This window comes from Hyalella azteca, unplaced genomic scaffold, assembly GCF_000764305.2.
Source record: "Hyalella azteca isolate HAZT.00-mixed unplaced genomic scaffold, Hazt_2.0.2 contig16884, whole genome shotgun sequence".
NCBI lineage: Eukaryota > Metazoa > Arthropoda > Malacostraca > Amphipoda > Hyalellidae > Hyalella > Hyalella azteca.
The window spans coordinates 60661-83283 of NW_025946691.1; the positions used below are offsets into that span (position 1 = coordinate 60661).

Genomic DNA, 22623 nt, shown 5'->3' on the forward strand with positions numbered 1-22623 from the left:
GTGGGGGAGGCAGTGGGAACGGGAGCTACGGAGTCAGTGGGGGAGGCAGTGGAAACGGGAGCTGCGGAGTCAGTGGGGGAGGCAGTGGGAACGGGAGCTATGGAGTCAGTGGGGGAGGCAGTGGAAACGGGAGCTGCGGAGTCAGTGGGGGAGGCAGTGGGAACGGGAGCTATGGAGTCAGTGGGGGAGGCAGTGGAAACGGGAGCTGCGGAGTCAGTGGGGGAGGCAGTGGGAACGGGAGCTATGGAGTCAGTGGGGGAGGCAGTGGAAACGGGAGCTGCGGAGTCAGTGGGGGAGGCAGTGGAAACGGGAGCTGCGGAGTCAGTGGGGGAGGCAGTGGGAACGGGAGCTATGGAGTCAGTGGGGGAGGCAGAGGAAACGTAAAAGGATAAAGAAACGATAAGTTCACTATAGAAGGAGTTTATAAGAACGAGTGTTGGAGAAACACGTTGAAAAGATTAGGTGAAATACACAATTGGAGAGAAAGTGAGAAATAAACAAAATACCGGGTAACGTTGGCACGATAGAATAAAGTTGACCAAAGAAAGAATGATTGGCAAATTAACACAAGATTGTTTGCTATTCCGTGCAAAATCTCTATCAATTCAGTACAAGTTCGGTCAGAATTCCCTAAAATTTCAAATTTGAGATCTAATTACACGAAGAGATCGTCGTATAAAGTTCCTTACTGAGGTGGACATATATAGTGCCTCACCAAATATATGCTTCTTTATAGTGCCACATATAGTGGCACTATATAGTGCCCTTATATTCTATATAGTGCCACATATAGGTGGCACTATATAGTGCCACCTATATTCTATATAGTGCCACATATACTGGCACCATATAGTGCCACCTATATTCTATATAGTGCCACCATACTCTATACAGTGCCTCACCAAATAGTATACTTCTATATAGTGCCACATATATCCTATATAATACCACATATACCATATATAGTGCCTCACCAAATAGTATACTTCTGCTCCCAGTCTCGGCCGCCGGGATATCCTGGCAACCACGACAGTTCGACGCTGAAGGAGGAGGTCTTGGTGGTGATGTTGTAGGGCGGGTGAGGGGTGGTGTTCTCCACAAGAACCTGGGTGCTGGCCACTATCACGAGGATCTCGTTCTTGACCTCGCACTCGTAGAAGGCGTGGTCACTCTTCAGCAGCGACTTGATGGTCAGGTTGCCGCCGTGTATCTCGGTCCGGTCACGGGGCAGGTTCAGACCATCGCGCTGCCATTAAAAATAATTACGTTAGATTAGCATTAAATATTTATAGGACAAGAAATTATTTGTTATAAATAATAGGCATAGATGGTGAGGTTGCCGCCGTGTATCTCGGTCCGGTCACGTGGCAGGTTCAGACCATCGCGCTGCCATTAGAAGTAAATGCGTTATAGATTACCATTAAAATGTTTATATAATAATAAATTATTTATTTTAAACTAATTTTGCAGATCGATTGGAAACTTCATTGCGAAGAATGCCCAAGCTGTAGAGTTACCATAAGATTACCCTAAGATTATTACCCTAAATTTATTGTAAATGATAAATAAAACGATATTAGACTAATATAAACTGATAATTAACTATTCTAAATCGATAATTAACTATTCTAAATCAATAATTAACTATTATTAACGATAATTGATTATTATAAAGCAATAAGTAACTATTATCAACCGATTATTAACTATTAAGTGGATCGATTCAAAACTCCACCGCAGAGGCGGCCAAAAACATTGCGCTGCCATCAGCATCTAGCCGCATTTCTAGATGAATAAATCATTTTAGTTAAATTCACACTGTGTCTCGAGATCCTACATGATAAATAATTACTTCACAATGCATGACTTACGAACCGCGGAGGGAAAACTCCAGCCATTCATGCCCGAAGAGAAACATGTCAGTCAGAAACATTTCAGCAACATGAACTGGTATATCGGGAAAATTTTACATTCACAAGCCAAAAAAGTGGCCAACTTGCAACAAAGTCATTAAAAATGCCCAACATTGAACGCTTATATCTCTCAAGTCTCAACAGTCCGGTTGCTCTAGTTTGAACAATAATACGATATTTTATTTCTTGCGATAGAAAACAACGATGTCATGCGTTTAGTAAATGAGTAAAGAATGGAAAAACGACACTCAGGGATGACCGTCGCTGGCACAAGACAAGAATACATTAAGGCGTTGCGTAAGGATCATGGCAGGATTTTATCCTGATAAAACGATCCTGTTTTTACAACACTTCTCTTTAACTTCACTTCTTGTTGTTTGTCTGTCTGCTACAAATCTAATAATCAATTTTCAACACACTTCTACCAGTCCAATCGATCTGACATTTCGCACACTTGCGTAAAGTAGGAGAAAATGCTTGAATCATTTGACAGAATTAGTAATTAAAAAAATTTAAACAATTTTTTTGCATTGAAAATTGAATTTTTTTAAATTTTTAAAAAATATAAGAAATTCATTGTACATATGCAACATTGGAGACACAGGCCTCTTTAGAAATGTTGTCTTTAAAAAGTAATTTTTAAACGCATATTTATTATGCCCTGCGCCAGGTGTCATTATTACTATTATATATTATTATATTATACCCTGCGCCAGGTGACATTACTACTTACTAGTTTATATATCATATTATTATATATTATTATAGTATACCCTGCGCCAGATGACATTATTACTTATTATACTGTATATTATAATATATTATTATACGTTATTATATTATACCCTGCGCCAGGTGACAGAGGGGGTGGGGGAGCCTGAGCCCCCACAGACAAGGGTGACCTCCTCGCCCAGTTGCCCGTGGTATTGGGGCTGCGGTCGGGGGGCGAACTCTGGGGGCTCGCGTACCAACACCTGACAAAATTGCAAACTTATAATATTTTTCATAATAAAGTTTCTCGCTATGTATAATATATTTTAGTGAACAGCACATATTTCTTCGTTAGGTTATTTCAATCACAAAAAAAACCTGGGCAAGAACAGCTTAATACAATTTTCAATGGGCAATAAGAGCTTAAAATTTTTTTTTCAAAAAAATCTCGCTAAATAATTTGAGAAATAGTAGCTGATTTTTGACACAGGAAATCGTTTTGTTCTTCTTCATTTCGTTTTATTTTTAAACAAGAAAACTTGATTAAGAGGAAGCAACCAACCTCCATGTCGCCCGATGACCCCGCCGTGGTGTGCTTGTTGTACGGCGTGCAGCTGTAGCGGCCCTGGTAACTCTGGTTCACCTGTACATAGAAAGAATATGGTTCACTTGTACATTTGGTTCACTTGTACATTTGGTTCACTTGTACATTTGGTTCATCTGTACGTTTGGTTCACCTGAACATTTGGTTCACATGTACATTGAAATAATATGGTTCACCAGTACATTTGGTTCACCTGTACATTTGGTTCACCTGTACATTTGGTTCACCTGTACGTTTGCTTCACCTCCACATTTGCTTCACCTGTACAATGAAATAATTTGGCGGACCTGTACATTTGGTTCAGCTGGTTCTCTCGTACAATGCGATAATTTGGTTCACCTGTACATTAGGTTCAGCTGGTTCACAATTACAATACAATAGTTTGGCATTGCATTGATAAGTTTAGGCAGTCAGCATGTGAGTGACGTTCGCCGAATATCTCAACACTTCAGGTTTCCTGTGACGAGCCGTAAACCGACGGCGAATATACCCAGGAAATAAACTGCTAGCGAAGATCCAAGGTATAACCGATGGCGAATAACCTATGTAATAAACTTATAAAGAAATCCTGAGTAATAAAATAAGCATGCATTACCACCAATATTACGAAACGAAACCAATTTTTGTTCAATTAAATGATCACAAGTCTATGTCGAGGAATGCTGTACTCTGAAAAACGTAATTGAACGAAAACGGTGCATGGAAGAAACCAGGATTGTATAGCAGCAACACTTATTGATTGAATGACTGCATCATCTTTGGAAGTATTTCTAGATTTTGTGAATTGGAAGAAGTGTGCATTCATTGTACTTTCACTGCTGCCGTGTTCTATAAACAACGATTTAGAATAAGAAATTAAAAACAGAGTAGGGACGAAGTAGGAAGTTTCGGTAGAACGAATTGGTTGATTCGAGAGAACTATTCCTGTACTCGAAACAATTAAAGTCTTCTGTTGATAATATAGAACAGCAGAGTCCAAATTAACTTTTATAATTAACTTCATATTATAATTAAATTCAAACAGGAAGAAATTTATGGCAGTGCTCTAGCAATTTTTTGTAAGAATACCGATTATTTATTATCGTTCTAGTAACAGCAAGAAAAAAATATGCACACGAAATTTCCTCTCAGCTACTAAGGTTTCAAAGGAACGAAGATGCGCACGGAGAACATGAGCAGCATTGATCTCCTCGGAACAATAAGAAAGATGTCTTGAATAATTGGACGTGAGGTGGTCCCTAAAAATGATATTCAGCAGTCAGGACAGGCCGTCGGGGTGCGGCGCTCGTCGTATATCATGTCGAATGCTCGGCAGCGTAGACGTGAAATGGAGAGATCGATGGGCATACGGGGTCAGCCTATCAGGCGAGGGTTGCTGTGTGATGATGACTTGCAAAATGTTCATACATGGGTTTCAGATATATTGTTTACTTGCTACAGAAATGATGGAAAATTTCTGAAAAATGAAGCTAGGAATCAGAAAAATAGAGCTAAAAATCTATAGAAATAAAGCTAAAAGCTGGATAAATGAAGTTAAAAACTGTATAAATCATTATAAAAGCTGATTAAACGATGCGAAAATGCATAGATGAAACTAAAAGCTCTATGAAAAATCTACGAACATTAAGAAGTGTAAACGAAATAAAAATTTTGTATAAATGAAGCAAACGCGTTGCACCTACGAATCTAAAAAGTGTAGAATCGAAGCTACCGGCCAACAACAAAAAAGAAACTAAATGCTGCAGCAATGAAGTTCTTAGCTGTGAAGCCTCAACACGGAACAGCATTAAAGCATAACTTCAGAGATTATAGAGACAATTTCAAATTAGAGACACAACCATTCAAATCTTCACTCACAATCAAAGACCGCGAAAGCAGCGTACTAATGACAAATTTACCCAGCTAATTACCATTTAACTAACATTAAAAGAGTAATTCCAATGACACAAAACAAATCATACCTTCGTGAAGAGCAGAGAGCCATTCTTAAGCTTACGACAAATTTCCTCGGCTAATTACCATTTAACTAACATTAAGGGAGTAATTACAATGACACAAAACAAATCATACCTTCGTGAACAGCAGAGAGCCATTCTTAAGCTTGACGACACCCTCTTCATTGTCAGGCTCGAAAAGTCTCTTGTCTTTGATCCACGTAACGAACTGCACCTCAGGGTTAGCTTTGATGTGGCATTTGACGATGCCTTGCTGCCGGAAGGGCAAGTACTGAACCGTGGGCGTGTAGGTCACGCGTGCTGGATCTGCAAGCAATACCGACATTTATTAAGACATTTTCAAAACATAATTATTGTTAGGAACGCAATATTTGCTTTAGATTCGATTTAGTTTCGCGAGGTCTTGCCAGACCTTTGTTTAATTCTAAATCTGTTAGCCGTAAAGTCGACAACTAAGCTAAAAAAATTGTGGTGAGCTTCTCAGTTATCGTATTCGGAGATTTGACTATCTATAAATGTCAGTGAAATGGAGGATTCAGTGAAACTGAGGGTTCAGGGAAACTAAAGAATCAGTGAAACTAAGAGCTCAGTGAAATTGAGGGCTCAGTGAAACTTTGGGCTCAATGAAAATGAGGGGTCAGAGAAATCGAGGGGTCAGTGAAATTTAAGGCTCAATAAAATTTAGGTCTCAGTGAAACTAATGAGTCCAACCACGACAGTTGGTTAATGGGAACGTCCTCAGAGACAGATTATCAGCCTTGACGAAATAGCAGCGTTAACAAAATATAATCGTTAACAGACTATCATCGTTAACAGAACATCATCTTTAACAGAACATCATCTTTAACAGAACATCATCGTTAACAGAATATCATCTTCAACAGACTATCATCTTTAACAGAACATCACCGCAGTTAATCATTCATCACTCACACTCAACATTGAGGTAGGCGACCGCGCGCTGCGGAGTGCCGATGCCATTGGAGACCTCGCACGTGAAGAATCCTCCATCGTCAGCGCTCGTCGGGTTAATGACGAGCGTTCCGTCGTGGCGCAAGATAGAGCGAGTGTCCAACCACGACAGTCGGTTAATAGGAACGTCCTCACGCTTCCAAGAGACTGTCACATTGCCAGGAGGGTTAGCTTTGATGTGGCATTTGACGATGCCTTGCTGCCGGAAGGGCAAGTACTGAACCGTGGGCGTGTAGGTCACGCGTGCTGGATCTGCAAGAAATACCGATATTTTTTAGGACAAAATTCAAAACATAATTTTCATAAGGCCAATAATTATTATTGGCCTTTCTCGTGATATTGTGTATTGTTATTTATATTGTTTATTATTTATGTGTGCTATATTAATTCGTTAGGTTGCGTTAATTCGAGTCCTTAATTGTATTTATTTGTGTTTTTTCAGCGGGGCTCCGAACTTAGGACATGATCAGGAATTAATAGGCAAGGGCCAGAAAGACACACGGTTTATAGTTTGGATATTTGTTTTCTTGTATTTATCGTTCTTTTGTTATTATAGTTCTTAACTTATCAGTTTTTATTCATCCTTTTTATTTGCGATCATTGGTCAAGTGTTCGGGGTCAAAGAATGCTTATTTATTGATTAGTCCCCAACAACAGAACATCATCGTTAACAGACTATCATCGTTAACAGTACATCATCGTTAACAGAATATCACCAGAGTTAATCATTCATCACTTACACTCAACGTTGAGGTAGGCGACCGCGCGCTGCGGTGTGCCGATGCCATTGGAGACCTCGCACGTGAAGAAGCCTCCATCGTCGGCGCTCGTCGGGTTAATGACGAGTGTTCCGTCGTGGCGCAAGATAGAGCGAGTGTCCAACCACGACAGTCGGTTAATAGGAACGTCCTCACGCTTCCAAGAGACTGTCACATTGCCAGGCAAGGCTTTTGCTTCGCAAGGGAATTCGGCTTTTTCTCCCTCCTGCCGCGTCATGTTGTGCGGAGGCGTTATAATCACAGCGCCTCCTGTAGCAAACAAGACTAATATGAGACCTTCCTTATGGCTGGCGTCTTCCTGGAGCTCGTTAAGAAATGTCATGTACATCACATCAAATGTTCAGTCTTGACGCATGGAATAACATTGGAATTATTTCGACGATTTTAGGTTTTTGCTTCTTGTCGTTTCAAATTAGGAGCAAATAAGCAATATCCAGGGAGTTAAATAGATTTGGATTATGAAGTCTATAAACATTTAAGGGATAAAATGATGGGTTTAGCAATCACACGAGTTGCAGCTTAATTGAAACGTATCGCGATGTGAAAAATATTGATAACATTAAATATGCACGGAAACAGGATGATGACTTGCATTTTGTAGCCAACCCTTAAAAAGCAATTACATCGATCATTAATGTTTCATTAAAAAAAATGCATGAACGTTAACAGTACACTAACGAAACAGCTGTAAAATCAATTTTATACAATTAAAATTTTGAACGATACTCATCTATGAAATCGAAAATTCGTTTTTTCAACAAAACTTTAAACATCGCTTGTAAGTTGGCAGATGAACCCAACTACTCTAGACTGCAGAAAGGCTCGGGCTTAGCCAGTCTCACTAATGATGTTTGGCTTCACGACTAACTACGCAGCAGTACTCAAAACAGAGCGATTTTGCGCGGTTGCCACAGAAAAATGTCGGCATCGCTTATCTATGGCAGCAGCTCGAATTTTACGTCTGTCTATATTTGAACAAAGTTTAGAGCACAGAGGTTTCTAAACCTTGGCAGTTAATAGACAATGGAATGTCCGGCTAATGAGATGTCAGCAAATGAAAGGCAGTTTTCATTCAAAGAGATTTCTCATTCTTTTTCTAGGAAATTCCAGAGTAAAACTTTAGCATAGTGTGGGCTTGCGTTCAACTGAGACACTCGTCATGGAAATACACGTTGAAGAAAAAATTTATTTTCGAGGTTTGCAGTAAATCATCATAAATTGAAAACAATTAAATACGTTACAGAAAACATCAAGAAAAATCCAAATCCATATAACTCAAGCCCATAGGCTGAATTTTGTTATGTTCATCCAGCATTTTAACAAATCCAGCCAACCACGCACTCGAAATCTCAACGCCGTTTGAGTCAAATTTAATTCCTGGGCCGATACTTTCAAAAAAAGTTAAGAGATCGTAAGTTCATCAGCCAATCATTGATGGCCTTTCAAGCAAAATCCACCAATCATAAACAAGAAAATAGAGCGTATATATAAGAACTTACGTTCACTTAGCGAATTTTGAAAGTATGGCCCCAGAACATCAGGCGAAATTCGTATGCGTGAAAATAAGCACCTCGAGTTGGAACGCTAAATTACGCTTTCTTACCAGCAATGACGACCTTGGCTTCGTGGTGAACGCGGCCTTCAGCGTTCCTTGCAACGCAGAGGTAGTCGCCGATATCCTGGTCGCGAATCTTGTTTATCCTGAGCTCAGTGCCATCGTTGAAGATACCGACGCTCTCGCTGGGAGTGACAGGATCGTCATCTCGAAACCAAAATATCTCAGGCTTCGGAGTGCCTTCAGCTTCGCAGTTTAGGATGATGGAGTCGCCAATGTTGACGTAGGTCACGTCATCAGGGGTGGTCGTGAAGCGAGGGGGCGCTGAGGGATGCGAGGGATGACAACTTTATCATGAGGAACTATAAGAAGTCCCAAGCACGGGTGAACAAGATCCAAATAGGTTCCAAAACAAGGAACCGAAAGATAGAACAGAATATGAAAAGCGGCTCGACATTTGATGATAAAATAATGGCACATTATTAATACGTTTAAACATGGATCTTTATAAAACACATACAAGTATAAAAATGTTGAAATTAAAAAGGACTTTGTGGTTACTCTCATATACTGAAACAAACACACATTAAATAGCTCACGCTAAAAGAAACTAACCGACAGTATCATTGTTTTTCTAATTGAATTGTTATAATTGTTTTTCTAATTCATCCCATATTTTCCTAATTAATTCCACTTTCTTACCAGGAAAGAAACTTAACAATTGACATAAGCATCGAAACTTACCGTGCACATCCAAGTGTATCCAAGTTCCATTATCGGTGGCGCCGGTGCGGTCGAGGTAGAAGACCTTACACTCGTACCAGCCTTGGTCGTCCTCCTTGACAGCCGTGAGGTTGAGGGAGGCCAGGCCTAGGGTGGTGTCTTGGTTGACTCGAGACGCACGCCCTTTGTAAGCTTCCTCAACGTGAGGGTCGTAGCCGTCGTACCAGATGTAGATGGGGATCTTGTGGTGCTGTTAATACGAAAACATTTGCATTTGCTTGTCGTGCCCGTGGAATTAATAAGGATAAGTTAGCAGATTGCGTAAAATGTAGTCGGTACAGGCGGCATATAAGCGGACGCAAATAACGAATTGCGACTCGATGTTTTGGAAATCAATGTGAAAGTGGGATTAAAACCACTATTAAAATGATGGAAATGAACAATCGTGAGTAACGATATATCAATTTCTAATTAAAATAATTTATTACTTCATATTATAATGCTAATTGCAACCACACCCCTCAAAAAAAAAAAAAACTGTACGACCATGCTGCATGTGAAGTAAAATCTCAGAGGAAAGTATGGTCCGAACCTGTCTTTTCCACTGGATGATGTACGGCGTGTCTGGCTGTGACACTGGACAGTTCAGCACCACCGCGTCACCGAGGATGGCTGTGATGTGTTCAGCGTCGCCATACTGGGAGCACCACGCACCTGCGGCACAAACAACAGTGAAATAAACCTGGGAGCACCACTCACCTGCGGCACAAACAACAGTGAAATAAACCTGGGAGCACCACGCACCTGCGGCACAAACAACAGTGAAATAAACCTGGGAGCACCACGCACCTAAATAATAAGTTCAACCCTTATAAAAGCAGCGTTACCGAATTCCATACGCAATAGTAATAGCAGCATTACCACATCCCACACGCTATGGTTGCAGCAGCCGTACCACATCCCACACGCTATGGTTGCAGCAGCATTACCACATACCACACGCTATATTTACAGCAGCATTGCCACATCCCACACGCTATATTTACAGCAGCATTGCCACATCCCACACGCTATATTTACAGCAGCATTACCACATCCCGCACGCTATGGTTGCAGCAGCATTACCACATCCCACACGCTATGGTTGCAGCAGCAATACCACATCCCACACGCTATGGATGCAGCAGCATTACCACATCCCACACGCTATGGGTGCAGCAGCATTACCACATCCCACACGCTATGGTTACAGCAGCATTACCACATCCACACGCTATATTTACAGCAGCATTACCACATCCCGCACGCATTACAGCAGCATTACCACATCCCACACGCTATATTTACAGCAGCATTACCACATCCCGCACGCTATGGCTGCAGAAGTGTAGCAGCACTGCGCCTAAAGCTGCCGTGTGTACACAAGCGTGGCCGCCACACGCTCGCCATGTGAGGCCTGCTATGGAGACCCCCAAGCCCGCATGAGAATGGGCCGCCCCATCACTAGTACCTACCTTAGTTAAATGCGACACGCTCGGCTGGCCCGCTATAATTTTACCCGTATTTGGAATTAAATTCAAGCTTTTTCATTGTAAGCGACGCTGGAAAGTTGTTCGGTAAAGAGGGTAAAAAACGTCGCTGATCGTAACATTTTTTCAAGCAGGGGCTCAATTTCGTCTCTCACGCGTAAATATTGAGATATCACAACAATTCTTTGGCTATCAAATTCGCGCTGAAAATATATCACTATATTTTTCATTTATTTATACTTATTTTCTTCAAATTACAGTATAGAAAAAATATCAGTATTAGGGGAACGTCAATTACAGCGGTTCACTGAGAAAGAACTGAACTTTGTCAGTCCTATAAAAGCAACTATCAAATTTTATCGGGTGCAATAATTTAAACGTGAAACAAAGTTCGAAAAGTGAATAGTTTCGCCTCGACTAGAAGTCCATGCGATCGTTCGACGAGAAAGACTGATCGTAGTTTTACCGATGATTCGTTTTGGTGCGGCGACGTACGCGGGATTTGGCGGGACTATAAAGGCAGCACCTCGAGCGCTCCCCTAACATATGGGACAACTCGATGCCGATGGTGCACCCAATAAATAACATTCCAAAGTTGCAACATGCGCTGCAGACTTGCAATATGTGCCACAAGTCCCGACGCCCGCTGAACTACGCCTAATTCTGGCAGTCTAATCTCCGAGGAAAAGAATCGAGCTCAAGTCTCGATGTCGGGAATGATAACATATTTTCGTCTAAGACACGGCAAAATAAATTGTCATTAGGATTAATTAATAAACGATTATCAGTAGGTACTTTCCATGAAGCTGGTGTATATTTAGAAATTTCAATGCAAAAAATTTGATTCATGTTCTTGTGTATCTGTTTTTTTATGAAAAAGATACTTAACACTGGGCACAAAAAAATGAAGTAAGTATATAAATAAAATATACTTTGATATAGAGTAAAAAGGCTTGGGTGCTTTGCAATTAATCCTGGCAAGAACCATCAAAGGGGAAGGACGGGCTGCATCAGATCTTACCTTTTCAAGTTTAAAATTTGAAACGGCATCTCAGAGAGGATTAGATATCCAAGAGAATAATTTCAGTAATGGAACGAAGACTGCAAGGGGAGGCGCAAAGGAGGGGAAGTCCGGCAGAGAGCATAGGTGGGCAATGGATACGGCAGTACGACAAGGCCGAGTGCTGCGGGCTTTACAGGCCGGACGTAGGATACGGCACTACGACAAGGCCGAGTGCTGCGGGCTTTACAGGCCGGACGTGGGATACGGCACTACGAGAAGGCCGAGTGCTGCGGGCTTTACAGGCCGGACGTGGGATACGGCACTACGAGAAGGCCGAGTGCTGCGGGCTTCACAGACCGGACGTAGGATACGGCACTACGAGAAGGCCGAGTGCTGCCGGCTTTACAGACCGGACGTAGGATACGGCACTACGAGAAGGCCGAGTGCTGCGGGCTTTACAGGCCGGACGTGGAATACGGCACTACGAGAAGGCCGAGTGCTGCGGGCTTTACAGGCCGGACGTGAGATACGGCAGTACGAGGAGGCAGCGCCCTGCTGCTTGCTATGCAGGCCGGACGTCTCATCTGCCAGGCGTAAAGGCTCTATTGGCAGGCTCGTCTTGGCCAAATCTGAACACAACGAGACCAAAAAAGCGACAATGCCCCAGCAGAAACACCTGACGCTTCCGGCTCACTACCTAGGAAGAAATTACTTGGTCTGGAATCGAAATAATAACTTTATCAGCTTCACGGACAACAATATTTCGCACTGGTTGGAAATTTGAACATTGAATCTCACATTAAACTTTAAAGATGAAATATATGACGATCTCAAATCATTAAAAAAGAGTGGAAATTCATAAGCAGAATGAATAATACGTACATGAGTAAAACGATATATAAATAATACGAAAACCCTAGACCAGACAGAAGCTTGGTGAAAGAGTTCACTCGAACATTTCTTTTGATGTTAAAATTATTTGAAAACATTTCAATTCATACTGATTAGCGAAGCTTTTATTTTAGGCTTAACTTGAAACTATCATACAGGACACGATATCAGAAATAAGAGTAACTGCTTCAATCAACTGTACAAATAGGCTCAACAAGCGAGACAATCACGAAATGCAGAATTCAAGCCAGCCTTGTCAGATTTCGGCGGACATTTCAATAAAATCTTCGAGTAAAGTTATTTTCTACGAGACCACAAGTTTAATTCTGATCACAAATCCTTAGAAAATGCCTCCAAATTCGGTCTCTGACAATTGCCAAAAGTTTAATGAGATAATTAGAATGCGAATTTATAATGTTAATTTTTATATTTAGACGAGGGAAAAAAAGTAGCGGCGCAATGGCCTGCAAATAAAAGGGATTTTTTGCGATAATTGGCGTCGAGGAACCTGCGCAGTCAAGATAAAAGTAGTTAAGGTCCATGAAAAAAAACTAATATATACAAAATTTTTGAATGTTATAGTCACAAAATATGCTACATATCTCGGCAGTAAATTTCCGCGGCCAAATGATAAAAAATCGGAATATGCCTACAACGCTGCAGAGGTGCGGATAAGTTTTATTTGCACCTGAAAAAATTTCACAATTTATGCAGGAAAATGTTGCAGGTTTGGATCACAAATTAAATACGCAAACTTACGCCGAAAAAATTACCTGCTTTCTTAACTGCACAATGCACATGTCCCACAAGAAGCAAACATTTTAAAGCTTGTTCACAAAGATAATTTATTGTTTGCTGTTGGCCCAAATTTGTAATTCAAAATCTTCAGCTAAATTGGGACATGATTCGAAGCAGGTATAGGATTTTGATGATTAACAAGCAAAGCAAGAAACATGTTTTCCTCTTCCGAACGAAGCAGCCTCGAGCCGTCATGAATACCAACGAAGAAGCGATTCCAGGAACTCTCTGACGCGAGTTCTCCGGTCTACATACAAATCAGACGCGCTTTCTTCAGATGATAACGTAAATCTACTCCATATAATAGTCACGCTCATGATTTTTTAGACGTAAAACGTGCAAATCTCACTTAAATAATACCATAAAAATGTCAGCCTGCAACTGAAGGTCAAAATTTATGTTTATTTTAAATAAAAGTTGAATTTATATGATATATGTGGAGAATAATTCTTTATTACCGAAATCCGTTCTATCTGAACTTAGAGTCAGGGGGTCGAAGACAATAACTAAATTTCTTTAATTGGAATTTCCTTGTTTATAAAGATAGAGAAAACAAATTTGAATCTTTATAACATTACAGAACAGAAAACATTAGAACAAATTTGATTTTCTTCCTGAGGCCCACGCATTTTGCGGCGTGTAAATCAATCGACAACTTATTATGAGCTCAAATAAATCCCTGAATAGTTTTTATGTCATAATACTTTGATGAGGCGCTCATTTCATTTCGTCTATTTGGAAATGATTTTCATTGTTAATTTAAAATGTAGATATTTCCCCGTAGAGCGAGCAGAGTGGAGAAATTACTCCACGGGCTCTACAACGAACATTTAAGTATATGTAAACAGAACCAACAAAATATATTATTGTATTCTCTGATTTCTCTCTAATTTCAACAAGAAAAAATAGCCAAACCATGATATATGAAATAACTCACTTATGGATAAAGAACAACGGGCATCCGCAATCAGCATGTAAGCAAATATATTGGAAGCTCTGCATAAAAGAGGTACGCAACCTGATGCTGCGTCTCGCATGCACCATTAGCCAGAGACAGGCCGCAAGCAACAATAGAGCGATATGAGTAGCGTGATATTGAGGCCGGTGAGCACGTCAAAGGCGAGCATGTGATCATGTTACTTGCATGGCGAGCATGTGATCATGTTTCTTGCATGGCGCTGGGGCAAAACAGATGATGCTGATCACGCAGTCATGACTGGCATGGCTCACTGCAGATGCTTCGCTGCCACAAGATGAAGAGAGCGCTTCTTCTGTCCATTGCAGGCTGTATCACGAGATCTCACGAGATTGTTTCTTAGATGAAGTGATAAAAAAATACACAGCACTGGTCGTGCAGGCGCACTCATCCTGACCATTTAAGAGATTGTGTTATGAATAGATTGTGGAGAATATTTTTTCCAAAAGCCCGTGCGAATGATATACATCCGCTTTTCTTCACCTAATCTAATATTATTTAAACAGTTGAAGGAGAAAAAGTGCAATTAAAATAACCGCAGAGATAACCGTCGCCAATCTAATGTAACACAATTCAATAAATTTATCGCCGGATTAAATATCCTATAACAAAAATGTAATAAGGAAGCTCTAAAATATCAGAAAAGGAGCACTCAGCAAATATTCTTCTTTGAAAAAAACTTTTTGAGAGGAAGTAGCGAGCCAAGGAAAGATCCTACAGTCCGAATGGGTCCCCGGAAGCACCCAAACAAAGGCAGCTCATCTGATAGCGTCGCAGAGAAGTCCGAGGCCCAGGGGTACTACATAAGAAGATTAAGTTTTCCTATTCTGCTACACAATCAACGCGAAATTTCGGGGAAAAAAAGGAGAAACCATTGGACTTGGCACCACGAACTCGCCGTCAACGTTACGCGTTTGTCCGTCGACGAATTTTTAGAAAACGAGTCGCGACTAAACTGGCAAACACGCACAACTTTCAGACCATTAGAAAGCGTTGTCATAAAAATGGAATTAGATGCAATAAAACCGTCACATAATACAGAATTCGCTATCAAACCACGAGCTAAACTGCGGCATAAAAGTTCTAATTTGATGATCGGTGTTTTGAAAGGAGCGAAAATTTCATCTGATTGAAAATAAAAATGACCATAAAATATTAAACAATACCATATACTAACATTTAGAATATTTTATACATATTTTTTTAATATTGAAGCATCAAATAAAACTAATTGAACTCGATCAAATTCAAATTTCTGTGTACAAAATTATTTCGACTGCGGCATTTTTAGCGGGTAAATTTAAACCAGTGAGGTAAGAAGCAAATTTAACCGTAGAACCTAATTTATAAACCAATATCATTTGTCTCAAAACTACTACATATCCGGCGAGATGTTATTAGATTAATGAAATTGAAAACCTTTTAGGAAATGTATCGAACTAAGTTCTTCAAGCTCGAAAGTTTCTCTAAGTCGCACTAAGCTCAAAGAAAAGGAAGGCAGAAAAGGGCAGATATTAGAGAAGGAGAGGTCATCCGGGGAGATTAGATGTTATTGGAGAACATTTGCCGACAGTGATGAGGGCCTGATATAATGATATAATTATATCCATCCAATCAGAAAAGTATTGACGAGGAAAAATTTGTAGAGGAAAAGTGATGTATTGTACATATAAACAACGATACAAAGAATATCGACAAGTCAGATTCCATGAGGTTAGTTTCCATATTAAAAATTCTCGCGGCTCTTGCTGTCTGCTTTTGGTCCAGTTATCGTAATTGGACTCACGGCTATCAGTGGAAAAGGCGAGTTGTAAAATGAAACATTTCGTAAAAATTCTAATTAATATAAAGCGCGTACCATAATCATTGAGGAGATAATTACAGTGAGTGAGTAAATCCCTGTCTCTATAAAGTCCATATTATTGCAACTTTTATCATAAGCAATTGAAGAGAAGCCATGCAATTTGTTGAAGAGATGATGTCTTGACGCGTGAGAAGATGAAAGGTCCTGGAAGTGTGTGCTAAAATAGGACGGTTTGAGGAGGCTATCGTGAGAGCGATGCACCGCACATAACTCGCACATTTCTGTATCAAAACACTAGAAGCATTAGGACTATTAAAGTATACTTGACTTCTCTGCTCAAAGGACCAGCAAATTTAGACTAGATCTCCAACTGCAAGGCCGTTAATTGCAACAGCACTTGCAGCAAAGCGACAGCTAACGAAACAAAGTCTAGCGTAGCAACAGAAACAAGAAAGCATTTTAGGAATCTGAGGTGACATGAAATGGGGAAAAGCACGTTGGACAATAAGGGATTTGAATTCTAAAACGGATATAAAGCAATATGCAAGACATCATGAATGACCCAAAGACATTTTCGAGCACAATAAAACGCTGGAAAATTAAACCGAAAGAAATTAAAGAAAAAACTTCAAATTTACGTCAGAAACTATTGAAAATATTTATATTAATTTTTATATGAACATAATTATTAGTTAAAAGCGGAAATAAGCTGAAAACTACATCAGAAAATGAACGAGTTAAACGTAAAATGTGAGCAATTTCCATTAGAAGCAATCAACAGTTAATCCTCGCCTCCCAATTTAATCTCAGAACGACGAACACGACACGTGAGTTGCAGCCGAGAATTCAATCTCGTATTGCACAGGGAAGCTCCGGGCTTGACACACGGACTTTAATAATAAAAGAAACCTTTTCTCGGGACGATCTGACTTTATTCTCATATCCTGTGGGAGCGCAGCACCGAAATGAGAACGCACAAGTTTTCGATTGCATTTGAGTTTCGTAGAAGAGCTTTAAATGAAAATATTTCTGTTTGAGTTGCTAAACTTGTTCTCGGTGGGAGTCGGCAATTGGCCAGGACAACTCGATTAACAAAAGTTGGAAAACATACCGAGTTAGCAGCTGCTGCTGATCGAATAAATATAGTCAGCAAATGATACAGGATGCGCCCGCAGTGCCAATTTCCTATCCTTCAACCGGCAATAGAAATAATTCTATTCAGATTTTGGGGTTAAGCCTTGTCGAAATTTACGAAATTGAATTCAAAACTGCGTTTGAAAAGAAATTTGCATCATTATCGGAACATTAGCAGGCAAAAACGAAAAACTTGTAGAAAACAATTTATGTCTCGGGGAGTCGAGTGTTTCTTCGATAAAACGTGAAGGCGAGTTGCAAGTAAGAAGATTGTTCGTTCGTGCGGAGTGCCATTGAATGTCAGGTTAGTTGGAGTTGACTCGGTAAACACAAGCGACCGAGGCTCCCACAAATTGCATAAAAAAAAACAAGAGTCCAGAAACAAGCCAGCAATAGCATACTCCCAACACGCTCCATACACAACAATAATTGTTTGTCGTCCAGAGTTTTGGAGGAGAGGTATATAACAATAATTGTCTAAAGGAAGAAAAACAGGAGCAGGTTATATTTACGGTTGAGTAGAATTTTACCTATAGGATAGCGAAAAATACCACCAGACTGATTTTCAGAACAAATAGCGTGAGTAACGTTCGATACGAATATGAATTTACTAGCACGTCAGCTGAATAGCTGGCTCGTGCCGAACGTGGACAGCACCACAAATTTAAAAGTAATTATCGCAAACTAGATTCCAGGCCGCGATCATTGAATCGAGAATAATTTATCGCTCTTATGGAGCGAACGGCCTCAAACGGCCACCGCAGTAAAGCCGATGAGAAAGAGCAGCGTTAGCATCACGGAGAATCCAATATCAAAAATGTTAAGCTGAAGTATAAATCACAACTTAATCCGTTCACTCCAATATCTGTTAAGACCTGCAATATGGACATAAAAAATTTAGTTTATAAAATATTGATAGAGAAAGTAAAATGTAAAAGAAAAACAAAATCAATCGCCTTCACTAGTTCAATCCAGGTTTGTTTCAAAAAAGAATTATGCAATAAGTGAGTACCAACAAAATTTAAACAACAATTTTTACATCCAATCATAAAACGAAATGAGAAGATCACTTTACTCACCCGGCACGAAGACGCCGCTGAGCAATACTAAGGCAGTAAGCCAGGCTTGGCTTACTAAGGAATAAAAGACCTTGAACTTCTTGCCGCTGCACGGCATCATCTTCCAGTAATCCAAAGATTGAGGAGAAAATCCGACTGCCGCAGCGGCGATGGTGTCCGCCGCTGGGAGAGGGCTGAGTCGAGCCTGTGAGATCGAGCTCGGCAGTTCCAGAAACTGACAGGGCCTCTGCGACGGTAGCAGCTGTTGCGACACCGACTCCTCGCACAAGCTGCCTGCTTCTGATGAACTTTTGTGTGGCGTTTGGAGTTTACATGTGCTGGCCTGAGCGTCGAATTTGCACGACAAAAGCACTTTACTGGCGTCACAGTTTTCATGCACTTCTGAATGAGCAGATGGACGATCCTTTGAATCAAATTTAACCGCTTGAAGCAAGTTGTGGTGTGGAATTGTGCAACGAGTCTCGGGGAAACCAGACTGATTTGTAGCAGAACAGAAGTGAAGTGATGAACTAAAGCGGGAACTATGCGTCTCTGACAATGAAGATCTTCGAATTCTGGTGCGACCATTGGAAGAGGATTTTTCTAATGGACAATTAAAAAAAACTCCGGAGTCGGCGACATCATCAAGCCCAGCGTCGTAGTAACAATCGATGCTAGGATGAGTCAAGTTGTGAGTTACCTCATTAAATGCAGCCCACAGATTGCGATCAGCACCTAAATCATTAGATTCTAAACACTTATGTGGGTCATAATCATAGAATTTACTTCGCGAACAAGTGTGATAGAACGATAACAGATTTTGCTTCCTTTGGCAGCTAATCTCTTTTGAACTAACTTGCAAGCCGATATCGAAGAAGTTTAGGTCTCCAACACAAGTTTGGGATCGAGTTAGCCAACTTTTAAAATTTGTAGACGATAACTCCTTAATTAGAGGCGAGTTTGGACCGACAGGGGCAGACGATAAGAAGGAAGGTGGTGCCGCATACTGATGCTTCTTCCAGCAAAATGAGGCTTCGTCTGATGCTGGTGCGTGATCGCCGTAAACTTCGCAGGTTTCTCGCTCTTGGTCTTTACTAATGCCGGAAGAAACGCAGGTCTCGCGGAGAAGACTGCGTCGATATGCACAGTTGTTATGTTCTATTACGCGATGGCTCTTGATGTTTGATCGTTCGTTAAGACCGTCAACTGTCATAGTACGATCCACGGCGCGGTCAATAGCCATCATAAATCTAGCAGCGTGACTCCATACTTTGGTTATCAGCCTTAAACATTTGAATTCTGTTGGATGACTTGTAATTTTTTTCCCAGCAAATATAGAATACAGTTAATTTTTTAATAGAATGTTATGTTTTAAATAACACGTTCAGGTATACAATTAAAGACAAATTCGTTGTTTTAAAAACCACCAGCTTAGCTCTCCTTGTTCAGGCCAGACATGATGCAATCTTCAGTGATGCAATCTGAAAAAAGATGAATCGTTGTTAATGTCAAGTCTACGCAAGAAGACATACATGTATGTATATATCTTTATCCGTCTCCGTCCAAAATTTAAACAGTCTTGTATTCATTGTTTTGAGACAAATAAATCATCATCTAGTTACAAAAGACAAAAATTATAAATTCTATTACAGGTATGTATGGTCATTTATAAATCACTGTACAAATTCAGCATCTGACACACATGCCAAATTGAACAGAACCTTAAGGAAAACTTAATCTACTCATGTGAAAATCACAGATTAAGAGTCGATTTCTCAGCGCAAAGGTTAGTTAAACATAAGCTTTGAAATCATCCAACGATCATGAAGTGAGCGACAGTCGTAACTTTAGCTTTAAATCTATGAACGCAGAATATGAAACAATTATCGTTCGACAGCCTGTGCATCAAGTCACGAACACGATACTAAACCCTTACTGAAATCCTTATTTGAAAAATGAAAATAAAATTAAAATGCACACTCAAATTTAACTGATGAACCGCAATTATTCTGAAAAAAGTTTTGTTCGAGAGTATTTAGAATTATACATTGCCGATAAATCAGAAATGTATGTAGATATAAGTAAGTTTGAGCGCATTAAAATAAAATAACAAGCTACACTCAAAGAATCTAACTGAACTAAAGCGCGTTCAATTCAACAGAAACATTAATGAATGCCATAACTCCCTAATAATGAAATGGTAACATAATGTACGCTTAAGGAAGAACTCGAGATTTTCTACGGTGATGCCATCTTCTTTTGACCGATTGACAGGCCGTCTTCATCGCTTTGCTTCCATCACGGCGACTATGCAAGTAATTATACATTATATACAACATATTCATTATTCCCACTATCGTTATCGTTTTTGTTAATTTTGTGATTCAGACCCTGCCTTGGCCGGATATATATTTGGTTACTGAAACCATCTAAGCACTGCGGGTACGAGGGCTGAGGTCGGAAGGAAAGTCGTAGTTGGTCGCGTTTTCGAAGGCAGGCGCCTTGTCGTGAACGACGGCCGTAATCACAGCGAGAATTACGAACTGAGTAGCGGCCCTAACCTACCGTTTAGGAGAATTGGTTCTGTCAAGAAGACCCCAGACAGTTTCCTTGGGGGACGTTCAATTCTAGTTGATTACACGACACTGTGACAATGCGAACAAGCTGAACAGTCACGCTATTTCCCCCTAGCGGAGGAACCAGTGTTCCGCCAGAAGATACAACATAGAAATTGTTGTAATATTCTCCTAATCAATTTTAACGTTGTATTTTTTTCCAGTTGATCAGTTATAATTGAATTTTGTTGCATACATGATATACTTTAAAAACTAACTACAATCTACACGAAGAAAATTCTCAAAATAAATGAAAATGTTTGCAGAACTTTGTTTACCAAGTTCACTCCATTTACATGAAATCGGTTCGAAAGCTTATTCTTAGAAGAGCCACAACTCAAAATCAAGTTTAAATGAAAACTCGCCTTTACTTCAGCTAATTCAGGAAAGTCTTTAATAGGTGCATTAACTTTGCCAGTAGAAACATGACCGCTCGAAATTGAACGGCTATTGGCGAAATATGAAGCGCCTTAGAGCTCAGCGGGCTCAGTGGTTGGGGCTCAGGATCAAAATGGATGGACCGATAAAAGATGAGCGCCAGCAGCTGGGGATGGACAGGAAGAACGTGCTCCTACTGCAGATATCAGGAATTGAAGTATCATCATCTATCAGTATCATCATCTATCAGTATCATCTATCAGTATCATCATCTATCAGTATCATCGTCTATCAGTATCATCATCTATCAGTATCATCGTCTATCAGTATCAGTATTGAAGTTATATCATCTATCAGTGTTATACACAGAGACAATTTACCATTTCTGAGCATGACTATTCATGCACTGAATCGCTGGTGCACATTACATATAGGCGTCGAGTTTCGCGCTTGTCATTTTAAGCGAGTTAGTACCTATAAATATTTTATTAACAGTGTAGCACACGAGCTTGTAATGGTATGCTGAGGAATGTTCGAGGAAAGGCCAACGATTTCATCAACAATGGAGTACACGATCTTGCTGAGATAAGTCTATGAATGTGCGGAGATAAACATTTAGTTTATTAACAGTGGAGTATGATAAGATCGTGCATGTAGTGTTATGTTACGGAATAAGTGGAGAGACGCTAATGATATTATTAACAGTGGAGTACACAATTTTGTCGAGGTATGTTCATGAATGTATGTGGGGAAAAATCTAAGTTCAAAGTATTGAAAACAAAACAGCAACGCGCTTCGAGTGTAGAGAGCTCAGCAACAAGCAGCAAGCCCAGCCATTCCGATATTGGTTTTAAGGCTGCACACTCACGGCCAAGACGCACTTCAGTTGAGGTCTTCCAATCATCATCGGAAAAAACTTCAGCTACAAAATATTTATTCCTAAATATCTGAGCTCAGCAGTATAGCTCCAAGAAAGCAATACCGGATTAATTTATTTTTTGCTAGAATATTCACCGGACTGGTTCTCCTTCATACGAAGTGTCGGGCTAAGAACAGCCTGAGTCGAGAATTTTTCTAGTTTCATTTCACTCAGAGAAGAAATTTTGTTACCACCAAAACTGTAAATAATGTGAAGGAAGCTTCTGCAGTGATTATAGAAAATGTCACTCGGGAAACACATGGGATTAAAATCAAACAAAGTAAACGAGTGTCCAAAAAACTAATA

At 40.2% G+C, this 22623-nt stretch overlaps 1 protein-coding gene across 1 annotated transcript in view; it reads right to left on the reverse strand.

The window, feature by feature from the left end:
• LOC108682553 (protein turtle) overlaps positions 1-22623 on the reverse strand; it is a gene marked incomplete in the record, with an annotated part of 95069 nt that overhangs the window by 16445 nt on the left and 56001 nt on the right. The window contains 10 exon segments of the mRNA XM_047885079.1: positions 975-1246; positions 2759-2887; positions 3187-3267; positions 5299-5489; positions 6117-6285; positions 7065-7183; positions 8538-8813; positions 9234-9462; positions 9805-9926; positions 18427-19886. Coding sequence (XP_047741035.1) covers positions 975-1246; positions 2759-2887; positions 3187-3267; positions 5299-5489; positions 6117-6285; positions 7065-7183; positions 8538-8813; positions 9234-9462; positions 9805-9926; positions 18427-19651 — 2813 coding nt within the window.